The sequence below is a fragment of the Apiospora marii genome, assembly GCF_038362585.1.
Source record: "Apiospora marii strain CBS 49790 chromosome Unknown utg000001l_segment0_segment0, whole genome shotgun sequence".
Taxonomy (NCBI): domain Eukaryota; kingdom Fungi; phylum Ascomycota; class Sordariomycetes; order Amphisphaeriales; family Apiosporaceae; genus Apiospora; species Apiospora marii.
The window spans coordinates 3,745,872-3,759,151 of record NW_027117372.1 but is presented as its reverse complement, the minus strand read 5'-3'; the positions used below and the strand labels follow the sequence as shown (position 1 = coordinate 3,759,151).

The following is a 13,280-nucleotide window of genomic DNA, read 5'->3' as shown; positions in this document are numbered from 1 at the left end:
TGCGAAGAGTTGGGCGGGTTGTTTGGTGGGTTGGACGTGTATACGTTGTTTGGAAGTCTGGAAGTGGGAGGATGAGCAGAACCAATTAATGGATCAAGCAAATGTTCGACTGGTGGCAAGTAATCGTGTGTGGGAATATGAGAACAACAAGAGGGGAGGGTGTGTGGTCGGACGCGGGAGGGCAGAGCGGGATCATTGTTTATATACTTGCGGGGGGTTCCTGCCTGTCCTGCACAATCAGTAGCAGTTAGCCAGTAAACCTTGGAATCAGATCAGTAAAAAAAGGGCAGTTAGCTCTGCCTTAGCGCCCTTTTTTCTGTCTTCCCCCCCATGTTCGCTAGGCTGTTACTCCAATTGCTGCTGGTGGTCTTGGCTTTTGGGGCTAGACTGACAAGGGCAATTAGCTGCAGTGGGGACGGCGTGTAAGTGATAGCCATGCGTTGCTCCAAGATGGCAGCCAGACAGACGGCACCCGTCATCTCCATCCTTCCATTTCTTCCATCCCTCTTCCCCTTCACCGCGATGTCCACCATCCACCATCTGCTGCCCCTCGCACCACTTGCTTCTGCTGCTGCTAGATGGCCGCCAGGCCGTCCATCTGGGATCCATGGGTACCATCTCTGCATGCCATTTACCTAGCCTCGAGATACAAGATACATACATGGCGCAGCTACTTACTGTACGTACATTGCTAGATTTCAGGGTCCATGTCTGTGGTAGCGTTCCCGTGGATGATCCCATCATGCCTGCATCCACAAGGCTCTTCGACCCGTGGCAGAGCAGACGGTGGATAAATGAGAAATGCATCCTCTTGTCCTTCGTCGACCGCCAATACGTAATGTGTGCGATCCAACCAATGCCCAATCGCGCTCTCGCTCTTATGTCCTCGTGGCAGATGAAACGCCGCTGTTTCTTCTCTTCTGCCTACTTGTTCGGGTTTAGACCGGGGCCGAAGCTATATAAAATCAATAATAATAAAAGTGCTTGGGCAGAAGAATAGAACCAAAACGGTTTTGTCTTTGTCACACAGCCTCGCCTGGCCCGGACGGGACTGCGAGATGTGCAACTCACTGACTGGCTGCTCGCAATTCCCACTACTTCACCCTCTTCACCCTCTCCCCCTCTCACGCTGCTTGGAACAAAAATAAAAAATATTCCCCAGAGTGGATCGGCAGCTAATTTTCTGATTGGCCAGGGCGATTATAACAGCTATTACTTTCCTACTCCAGACTTTGCCAACTCAAATCATGCGCCCAAGCTCCAGTCTCTCTGGCTCGACTGCCGCCATCCCATATTCCCATACTCGCTGCTCCTGCCCCGTCCCTCACCAAAGCCCTCGATGACCCCCCAATTCAGATCAGTCTTTTCGTTCTCGACTTCTCTCGTTTCTTTCGGTCTTTTGGCCTCCCACACCATTGCCATCATGCGATCGGCTGACTCATTTTTGAGGGGTTGATCTGGGAGCTCCATGTCCGTTCGCATTCCCGAGTTACGGCGGTCCCGCGTGCCGTGTTAGTCTAGTACAGTCACCAAAAATGATATGGGGTCTGGTCGGTTTTCCGACACCCACCCCCTCTTGATGACATCGCAAGATCCCAACACATTGTATCGTCGCATTCGACATGGTGGTTTCGCAACCCATGTAATAGATATATGAGCCGCTTTGGCGCTTTACTCGGATTCGTTCTACTATTATTGAATCCAAAATGGCCTTGTATAATTGCTACGAGGCAGTCCTAGTGCGCGGATATCAATCGCAACCCCCTGACTGTCTGGACCAGCCCGTGTCGCGATGAAGCTATCCGCATATTTGCGCAACCTCCGCCTACCACGCCACCACCATGGAACTCGGGCTCTAATCACGGAGTCTTTGAGTCCATTGTCGGTTCCGGTCATCTCTGGCGATTTTTTCCTCTTATCCGGGGCGGGAAACTGGTGCCCTGGCGCATACATCCCAACGCGTCGTGTTTTGGGTGCAGAGTCGCGCTTGACTGCCTCTGCTCTACCCCCCGAGAGCTGCGCTGTTTAGTGCAACTCAGCACCACCCTTGGGTAAAGAGAAGGGCGTGCAGGCATGTTGAGCAGCTTCTGGCATCCGTTCTACGTGTTTTCGAAGTTTCCAGAGTTTCTTTCCAGCAACTACGACTCAATCGCGGAGCAAGTGCCTCTGCTCAAATCTGGCGGGCTTCAAATGTCGCATCTGGCGCTCCCCAACCCATCCACCACCTGCCTGCCTACTCTTGCCACAATATCATCACCGCAAAACATTATCGATTGCATAGCGATTTCTTCGCGATGGCTTTCTTATCGCGCAACCTGACGATTTAAATCTTTCCTTTGGAGGAAGACTCGTCTAGACTCAGCCACGTCATGCCGACCACATCACCAACTTGACCGCATCTCGATTGGCGCGTCGTTGGGCAGCGAGAAGGTCGAGAGAACAGGCTGACCGTTGCACCATGCCAATAGACGACCTCGGTGGGACATTCTGACTAAAGCATAAACTGCCAAACTGAATTGCTTGGCCGAGTTAATCAATTATGATTGCCTGCTTCACCACCGATGCGTGAAGAATTGGGAGTTGGCTACGCGCGTTTCAGCACCCGGGCGCGCCGAAGCCATCGTTGCCTGATTGCACACAACCTTCGATGTTTCAGTCACCTCGAGGCTACAATATGGACCCTGAATCTGGGTCGAGCACTTTCTAGGCTCCTCGATATTTGACATGATTCGGGAGATAGGCACTGACAATTCCGTCGCAGAAAACTCGATGGATGGGCAGATGCGCACATGATCACATCATCAGCTGAGGCCGGGCAAATGCCGTCCACCAGGGCTTCTCTGCCACACCACTGCCGCCATTTGCAGAAAATCGCCAGGGCTTGTCAAGGATTTGCGACAGCCTCTATTTGCATCATTTGTGCCTCCAGCGCTGTTGCGAAGCTGTGGGTTGTGGGGTGCATTGGTGAGTAAGTCTTCGAGATGCGACCGGTGCTCTCAGGCACTCCGCATTTAGCCACACAATTCATTTACCGCTTTTGAAGTCCGATTTTGATCTCGACAACGTATGTTGCACACCGAACATCAGTCCGATCTCAGACTCCGCGACTTCGTATGCGCGACTTATCTGATATGCAATCCCGCTCAGATTTCTCAGCACTCGCACGAGCAACGGGGGTGCAGGATGTGTGCAGCGACTCTGAGGGTGATGCATGTCACCAACGGTCTCACTTGCCATGGGCATGAACTGGCCGCAGCCATGGGATTGTCCAATCCTGTGTTCAGGTCGCGAAGAGATCGTATACTATCGCTTGTTTCACGCGATTTCCTGCTCCGTCCTTGCCTCAACTGCTGCAGTTGGGTTCGGGCATGGTCTTAGACCACCCTCCGTCATCGCCCAAGGGTTAAGATACACGATGCAGGTGGGAGCATTGATACGGCTGCTTCTTGAAATCCAGGAAATGGACAAGCGATGTGGCACCCGAGGTAAGAGTATCGCGAAAGCAGAGCGGCGACTGGCTCGAAACAAGCAATGGCACCTAGTGATTTGGCTGTGGCGGTGCATCGTATCTGTGGCACGGTATGCTGCCCCTTCCCATGTTTCAAATGGGCTGATGATAAGTGAGTGTATTAGATAGTTCGTTGATTGGATAATCTCATCGCATATTTTAAAGCAGCTCAGCTCGATATAGACATGATCTGTGGGCGATTATCTTCTTCCTTGGATTTGATGGTGCTCAGCAGCGGCTTAGCCCCTTTAAGCTCCGAAGCGGCTAGCGATGCCAAGCCATGAGTGGATACCCCTTTAGCCTCGTGAATGATGCCTCGTGATGCCTCGCTCGTGTGTCCACGCCACCGCAGCTACACCTGAGCTGACGCCTAGATCTCAACACCGGTCAACTAGTGCACAAATTCCAGCTCTGGTGGCCAGACTGATCAGTCCGTCCACATTGGGCCCGAATAGTCAGGCCTACTTCTCGTCCAATAGCTCGTACTCAAATGTGCTGACTATTGCAACGACAACGGCGAGTTGATGGAGTTGAACGAATCCATGACATTAGAAACAAGACGGTGTTGATCTATCTGATATATGCCCTGTGCAATTTGAAGGCAACTACTGTTCCAAGTCGGCACCCGCGTAAAGTACATGGTCCTGACGAGGACCAAAAATCCAGATCGAAAGGACTGTGTACTGGTTTTCGTATGATAACAGACATTAGCATAACAAAGTACACATCAACTTCTGCATTTGCAAGAAACGTTATACACAAATAGGACAAACCCAAGTAGGAGAGTCCATGGGGACTCCCTTTCAAGCAGGATATCTTGACCGGGAGCTGTTAATTCAAACAAAGGGGCAAGACTCGCAATTACCATGTTGAAATATAGTGGTATACGTGTTTCACTGACTGTCAATACTGAAAGTTTTTGTGAGTTTGAAAGGCGGGCTCAGACCTCCGGTGTCTTCATGTCGAGATATTGCAGTTGTAATACCACTGAATCTACCCTTCAAGTGACGAAAAGTTGGTACATGAGTATGTAATGAAATGAATAAGTTATTGTTATAATGTCTATCTCTATGAGTGTATTATATTTAGCATATAGTTTGAATAATATAAAGTATACCAACTCCGAACTTATAAAGACGAGATCCAAAAGTACCCAGACTTTGCAAAAGTTCTTGTTGAGTCGTACAGCTATGTCAAAGAACTTCGGAAACCCCGGGTTAACAACTCGATCTTCAATGGATAAATGGAGAGCAGTACAAGTGATGTTCTTTCCGATGCCATAGAATATGACAAATATTGGCTTTCCACCAACCATGACACAACGGCCCGAGGGCTAGACTACCTTTCCCTTGAGAACACCCAACGGCGAGCCGAAGGCCACAGGAAACAGAATGATGCCGCCACCGCCACCACAGACCACCCCGCAGCTGCTCTTCGCGCACGCCCTCGATCAACCACCGTGGCTGTTGTGGCCCGATCTTAACGGCACCCTGAGCTGCGACCTCACACCGTCTCTTATCTATTTCGCCACTGCCGGACCGCCCCGGTTCCCCCTATTCCGTTTCTTCTACCCCTTATCTCAACCCAACCTCCCCGGTGGCGACGGGCTCTTCTCTGCTCCGTCTCGGCTCTGTTACCCTGCTGGCGGTATCTGGGTCCAGCCGCGCCGCCGGCCCTGTGCGGGACATACTTGCGGTATTCGCCTATGTTGGTGTTCTTGTCGTCTTTGATGTTGTCCATGCTCTGCACTTTCTGTACCTTGGCTACAGGACTCCCCTCTGCAGGGATGCCCAGGTTGCTCGTCATCTCTCGGATGAGCAGTCCTGTAACGAGGCGCCGAGGGCGTCTATGAGGTGGTGTCCCAGTAAGCGGCAGGAAGCCCCCGCGTGCCGCGGCTTGATATCGCGTGCTCTTCCCTCTCTGTGTTAGCTGCGGCAGTGGTGGTAATGATGTTGACAGCCACCCCAACGGATCTTTTGATATCCTGGCGAGACTATATGGGTGCCTGCAACTGGCACCATTACGCGGTGGCATTGGATTGTTGCAGTACCGCAAGTACTTTTGGAAATTGTGTACACGTCTGTAGTCCAGGCGTCCATAGTACAACACCCGAGGACTCATGATGGAGTGATCTTCGTATTCGTATATTGTTTCGTGAGTTGGCCGGTTTTAGTAGAATATTCCAGTCCCAGCACACGAAGTCACTCTGCCGGTATAGATGCCGTGCATGTATCGCTCGCTGTATCTTCATTAGGGTGATGCAACAGGATGGACTGCTACTCGTAGCTATTCAGGCGCAACTTGGCATCTGTCGTATATCGAGGAATATTGAAACGTATACCATTACCAAACTCCCCGAATAAATGCAGGTCTATCCTCATGGCTAAAATGTAGTAATTGAAACATTAGATCAGGTCTAACATATCTGACCCTTCGCACTCGGGGAACAGTTCGGCAACTCGAATATTAGGGTTAAGGAGGGCCTATTGCTAAATGAGCAACCCGTCCAGAATCTTTCGCTGGCTATACACGAAGCTCGGCTGAACGGGCGTGCAAATGTCTGTACATATCGATCATGGGCTTAATCTTGCCTCTACATATCCAATACAGCTTCATCTCACCCCCTATAGATCTGACAGGGATGTTACTCACGTTTTTTTACAGGATAATCATCCCAGGGGTATATTCATTCAACGATATTGTCGGCATCAGGAACGATAAGAGATCGGGGGATCTGGCAATAACGATCACTATCCACCATACATGTCAAGTTCAGTACATACAGGTTGGCGGCATCTATATCGGGGTGACAATCACTGCCCATGGGTTTTGCACGTAGCATCATTTCTTGCTTCGGGGAGCCCAGGTTCAGGAGCGGCGCTTTAGGAGGCGCGTAATAAGGACAAGCTTGTTGCTGTTATTGGATTCCAGCAACCGTCAGAGGGCAGGCACATGGATCAGGATGGATACATGCACAGAGCGACCAGCCGAGAGATCTGCTTGGGCCGGCAAGCGCCATGTCCTGGCGCCATGCCCCGGGAGCACCAAATAAGGAGTCCACGTTACCCGCAGTCTATGACATAGCGTACCAGACAACGAACCTCATCAGATCCAATCCATCGCCGGACCCTGCTAATTACGCGTGCTCGGTCCAGGTCGCCACGGAACGGGCGCCAAGGGCGCGGAGGGAATCGTCCTCGGCGGCACAATACCGGCTAAGCCTTCGAGGGAGTGGGAAAAGGGAGTGCGCATGGGGGCACAGGTGCACATGGGACAAATGAGGTTGTTCCGATAATCCGAATCACGAACACACCCATAAATCCTTTATGTATCGGCGACAGGCCGCTGCAGTTTTGAGGGCCCCCGAACCTCCCGCCACTAAGTTTAACGGCGGCCTGCTACACACTTGCTGCTCGGCGTGGGGATCAAGAGACAGCGTAGAAGGGGGGTGTGTCAACTAGGTAACTTGTCAGAGCCATGCAGCCATGCGAGGCGAAAGGCCGAGAAAAACAGGAGAAGAAGAAAAAAAAGAAAGAAGAAACCACCCGGCATTGTTTCCCAAACAATCATCGCGACCGGCAGGCGAAACGAATGTCGATCCCCGCGGCAGCGAGCGATCGTGAAGCTTGTACTACATAAGCATCACAGTGCGGATCAGTCGGGGGAAGGGGTAGCAGGGTAAGGGTAGGCGTTACAGATGATGGCGTTGCACCCCGGGGCGGGGGCGGCCAGCACGGAGTGAGTGAGGGCGTCAAAATGACCTCTTGCCTCGCCGCTCCCCTCCCCTAATTTACCCCTCCGTAGGTGAGAGCGAGAGCCGCCAGCCCGACTTTTTGGTGAACGAAGAACGTACGACACATTGACAATGGAGGGGCGCCAGGAGGGAAAACCTCGGCAGTCCATCCACCCATCTGCCCGCGCTGATCCTGCGGCGGTGCAGCAACATACACGTACTAAGTATGCCAGAAGCAGTCAGTATGGCATGTGGCCAATCTCCCATGTTTGCTTGGTATTAGGTTATCGTATTCAATGCACGATGGACGTGTGCGCCGCTCGATGGAAATCACCGCCCCGCCCCCGGCGACGGATTTGGTTGGTTGATTGACTTGGCTTTGTCTTGGCTCGGCTCGACTTGACCTGTGAGCTCTGTGACCAAGGCAGCGCGCGCGAAGGATGATTTGCTAGGGCTGGCCGTCGACATGGGAAGAGCCAATTTAGTTCCCCTGTCACTTTCTTTCCCCTCCGCCCCTTCCCCAGTCTTTTTCTTCTTTGTCTCCTTCTTCTTCATCATTTGCTTTTGATGTGACTTGCAGTCTTGCCTGCATCAACAGAATTTCTCGTGACCTGAAACAACAGAAGATGAAGCGCACAAGCCCGGCCGGCTGGCTGGGTACGTGTGGGAGACGGGAAGCCGCAACCTTGGGGACGCGAAGCCCCGAGAAGCGCGGGGAACCGTGGTATGTAGTAGGACGTGTCGTGGGGCGTTTAAGGTTCTTATTCCTTTTGCCCTCTTCGGCTTAGTCTTGGGGGGATTGCGTCCACGGACAGGTTTCTCCTAAAATTAATAAGAACCCGCCAGCCCGCCGTTGGGTTGAGTTAACCTCAGCACTAGAACGGGGGGTGAGCCTTTTTTGGGTGGGAACGGGCATTTCCACGATTGGCTCACTTGGAATAACCTTACTACTACCTCTGTTTTAGGTGCTGGAGCCATCAACTGATTTTAGTATGTACTGTGTGACCACCCCCAGCACCCAGGCACCCAGGCACCCAGGCACCCAGGCACCAGGCCCCGGGCCCTAACACCCCCTGTCCGCAAAAAAGTACCATGCTGTTCATCCTTCCATCATATCTTCCACCGGGACCCAGTTTCGAGTCTCATATAAAGTGCAAACGGCCTGGTTCTGTCGCCTGGTCTCCATGTCACACGTCCCTGTCGGAGTGAAATGCGACGACAGGGGTGGACCAGACAACCCGATACGGTGGATTCATTCCCGGGTACCTCGAAGCAAAGACAACGAGCGACAGTCTTGGTTGGGCCATGCCCTACAGGGGCCTACCCTACCGTGTGTTGATTCATGACTCCCTCCAGGAACAAAGTCTAAATGCACTTGTTCCTTTCCTTATGTAAGAAACGCGATCACCGTTACGCGGCTTGGCGTTCTTGGCCTGGCCGACGTAGGCCTAGGCCTCCCCATGAACCATGCGTCCCCTGACTTACACTTACTCGCCCGTGGACGCATAAACAGATCGGCAGAGACCCGGCATCCATTAAGAAATTTAACCGTACCGCAAGATGAGCGGGAAATCGAAACAGCAAGGTAGGTATCTCCGTAGGTAGCACTTTATTCTTTCTTTATCTTCTTCTTCTGTATTATACCCGCTCGCCACGTCCCGAAGAGGACAAGCAAGCCGGCTGATCATCCCTTACCGCAGCGACGGAGCCTGGCCCCCAGGGGTTCGGCTTTCGCGCACGGCGATGGCGCCGAGGGCGCGGACGTTTCCAGGGCCAGCTTGGGTCGTACTGGGTGACATACGTTACCCGACGAACGGACGGGCTGTGTTGGGTCGATCTTGATGGAGGTTACCACCCCCCCATGCAGCGTGACTTTCTTGGCCGTGCTTGGCTTATTTCTTTGGGGCCTGGCCAGTTGGGTAGCATCCAAAGAGAAGGGAACTACCCTACTAATGAGAGCAAGTTTCCAAAAAAGAAGCAGAAGAAAAGGGAATGCATACGTACGACGTACACTCAGACAAGTCGAAAAAAAAAAGAGTTATTTACTTTGTAGCGTGCATCATCGCAACCCCACCCACACCCGCATCTCCCCTCTTGTGAATCCATCCCTGGGGATACCACCTTGCAGGTGAACTGGGCGCTTGGGTGCTTGGGTTACTTATACGGGCGCCATGAAACCAACAAACGGGCTGGACGGGGCAGAAATGAGAGGACGTTATTCCCCTTACTCGTTCGAGAAGTCGATCGACAGCATCTTATTATCGTAGAACGGGACCCACGTGCGTGGCCAGGTTCGCCTGGAGACTGGACCGGGTCCGATTCCCCTTTTTCCCCATCATCTGGTATGCCTGAGTACATACGGAGTATCTAGTGTTCCTGTGACTGGATATCCCTCAAACCCGAGCTGCAGCAAAGCGAGATACATCTCATAGATAGATAGATAGATAAATAGATAGATAGATAGATAGATTAATTGACTCTATGCACGTCGGCAAGTACTTTAGCCCCCCCAAATAAGGCATTCATGGAGGTAGTCGGCAGGGTAGATAGGTTAATCCCATCAGGGGCGTCATCTACCAAGAATTCACGACAGGCAGCCTGCCAAGCTTCTATTTAACCATGTTACGCATCAAGTCGAATTGGGAACTTGCGGCCGTAGATTCCAATCTGCTAGCTACTATACTTGCGACTAGATGACCAAATGTAGTCGGGTAGTAATGCACTCTATTTAGAGTCTACCCGCGTTGCTGACGGATGCACGTGAAGCCAAGCCCCAAGCACAACAGCCTCATCCTGTTTCCGTTTTATTCTCTCCGCGGCGTGACTTGCCGACTCGTTTCGACGAATAATACGATGACGGCTGTGATCCGTGATGGGGTTAAGGCGATACAGAGAGATAGGCCAAGCCAAGCCAAGAAGTCATAGTCATAGCCAACTAACAGAGTATTGAGCGGCGAGTCCCTTCCCCCTTGCCCCTTCCCTCAGTAGTAGCAGTAGCAATCGCTCTGCTCACAAAAACCGCACCAAGTGTTCTCATACGTGAACCACGCCTTGCGTTGCGTGAGTGTGCTGCGTGTGTGTGTCGTTGCCCACGTCCATCCCACAGAAACAGCCTGAAGCGTTTCACAATGCCTTCTCGTCAGCCTCTCGGACGGACTACTGACGATGACCGAGAATTACCAATTGGAAGGGATGGCGGCTCGGCGGCTTATAAAAAACGGGGACACACGCATCAATCACATCTCACTCAAGGGCTTCCCACTTATAACACACACACACATGCCGATTCTTTGGTCGGGCGGCTCAACTAAAGCCCACCAAACACGGGGGGGATGGGATCGAAAAGAGCAAGTAAGCGTGTCAATGTACGGGGGTGCCCGTTTGAACGGTGGGTGGAGCTGGGTCTCTCTCCCGAGATTGGAAGATTACCTTTTATCCCCCCCTTCCTTATGGTGCACCACACAGTATGTCCGCTAAATCCAGCAACAGGGCGAACCCACCCATAGCCTGTGCCTTGTATCAAGCCCGGGATCATAGTAGAAGCGGAAAATCCAAGTTGCCCTGTATGTTGTCCGTTTCTGTCCCAAGCCGAAGGTCTATCAATAGGATGATGATGAGACGAGGCGAGACGGCGACAGAAAAGCTTGGCGTGGATCCCCCTTGGGATCAGCTTTGAAACTGTCAAGGATAGCCGACCTTGTCCGACCAGGGTAGGTAGCATTCTGAATAGACTCACTGCAACCTAGACTAACAGCAGGCTTGGGAGTTCGTACCGCTGGCTCGTACCGGTACTCGAACTGCTGATCATCGTCCACATACCGGAATGCCAAGGTCAATCATAACTCATTGATTATCCAAGGCCGGGGCAGCTCGAATGACGGCATCATCAACCAAGCAAAAATAAGTGCAAAGTAACAACAACGACAGGTCATATGCAGACGTCAGAGTCTAGTAGTGGTTTGCTTGTCTCTCAATGTGTATTGATGGGGGCTCTCCTCTAGATCGAGTGGCCAGTGTTGCAAACAGACATGCTGCTTGCTGCTAGTAGTATGTGCGGAATCTTTTGAACTATTTACAAGAATGCGCTGCCATAACCATGGCTTTGTGCGATGTGTGTGGACTATGCCTTCCAACTCCCTGTAGCAACTCGAGTGTAAATGCGCGCTGTAAGTAAGGGAATTGAACCTCATGTGCCGGCCGAACCTATGAAAAGGAAAAGAGGAAGAGAGAAAAAAAAAAAAAACGCAAAACAAGCACGCTGCTGATCCCCATTTTGATCCGCCTCTAACGCCAAATATGCAACTTCTCTCCGTAACTTGACATCTATAGCCTCACTAGCCATGAATGCCCAAGCTAGACCAACCCCTTGGACGACTATATGCAAAACTTGCGGTCGAGTGAGCGGAGCGCCCTCGCGTCTTCCCTGTTGAACATGTCTTTGGCGCCTGGTGGGCCAGTAGTGCCGGCATTCATAGCTCTGGGCGAGCTACTCGCGCTGTTGCTGCTCGCCGGGTTCGCGCTGTTAGGCTCCGAGTTCGCTGGCGTTGGGTGAAGCAGGGCTGACAGGTTGCTCTGCTTAGCAGCAGGAGCTTGCCCATCCGAACTCGTAGTCCGAGGAGGAGATACTGAATGTGTGCGGGGAGGCGTGATGCCCCGAGCAGACTGTGGCATAGATGGAAGAGGACCTTGCGGGTTGCGCGCGCTTGTGGCGGCGAGGCGCGGGTCGATCATGACGGCCTGTGCAGCCTGGCTCTGGAGATGCTGCAAGTGTTGCAGGGGAGGTGAAGCGGTGACTGGTGGCTGGTAGGCCCTGGTAGTAGGTGGTGGCAGCCTTTCTCCCTCATAAGGTGCTGCTGTCTTAGAGTAGATAGGGCCTTGGGCTCCAGGAGATGTGGTGGGAGGTGGCAGCTGAGGCGGCGGGATTTGATGATGGTGAGGAGGCCCCGCGTGCATCATTGGGCTGATGATGATCTGCCGAGCATGCGGGTGTTGGTGTGGGTGATGTTGAGGATACGGCTGAGGCTTGACCTCGGGTGATAGTTTGCCGTGCATATATGGAGGTGTGTTCGAGGGCGAAGGGGGCCATGGTCCCATCCATGCTGGTGAAGGCGCCCCCCAAGTATATCCATACATAGGTTGATCGGGGGGAGGACCGGCGTTCGTGTAAGGCTGCATCGGCGTTCTGGTGAGCGCGGGAGGCGTAGCGTCGTGTAAGCTCGATTCTGGGTACATGCCCTTAGTCGGGACGATTTGTCGGAGTTGCGGATCGGAAGACGGCTGAGGCAGATCTGGAGCTCCCGGGTGCGGCCTTGAGTAGTACGAGATAAGATGTAAATGCTGGCCTTGTTGGGTTGTGATGCTGAAGGACTGCTTCATGAGACCATCGGCCTTGTAGCGGTAGCCTTCCGGCTCGCCATCTGGGTCCTCGTCGCTCAGACGACCGTCTGGTGTCCGGCCGTTGCTGCGTCTGCTACCCGTGGAGCTGCCACCGAAGCCGCTTCCTCTCTTGCCCTCCATTTCGCGGTACGTCAGGAAGCTGCCCGAAACTCGGCTGGCACTCCATGACTTGCCGTCAGTCCATCGTCGCATGCCGGCTTCCCGTTCGTCCCATACAAAGACCGAACCAGACCTGATCGATTGCCTCTCTTTCTCCGAAAGCCGTCTCTGTACCCGAGGCAAGAGACCTAGCCTGCAAGCTTCAAAGAGCTTGATGGCGTCTGCGGGTGTCCGCACGTAACCGTGATATGTCTCCATGGTGATGTGAGTAGTGTGAAAGTTTTTGGTATAGTCCAAGAGGGAGGAGGGAGGAGATATTGACGGGGCCGTTCAAGCTTAAAAGGAAGTCCACGATGTGCCGGTACTTTCTTTTAATAAGCTTCCTTCTGTCGACAAGGATGCTGGTCCCAATGCTATCCACCCACGTCAGGTCCACAGTCGAGCTTCCACAATACGGTGGATCATCAGCCAGGGTTAGCGACTGCAACCACAGGGAGATGACCCAAAAAGATACAACCACCACGCCGCAACTTCGCAGCCCCG

At 52.7% G+C, this 13,280-nt stretch overlaps 1 protein-coding gene across 1 annotated transcript; it reads right to left on the bottom strand.

The window, feature by feature from the left end:
* Positions 1-11,615: 11,615 nt before the first annotated feature.
* PG985_001215 (Gti1/Pac2 family protein) lies at positions 11,616-12,995 on the bottom strand (the record flags this gene model as incomplete). Its single annotated transcript, XM_066820984.1, has 1 exon — positions 11,616-12,995. One exon carries the CDS (start codon positions 12,993-12,995, stop codon positions 11,616-11,618), a length of 1,380 nt encoding a protein of 459 aa, XP_066691863.1.
* Positions 12,996-13,280: the final 285 nt, after the last annotated feature.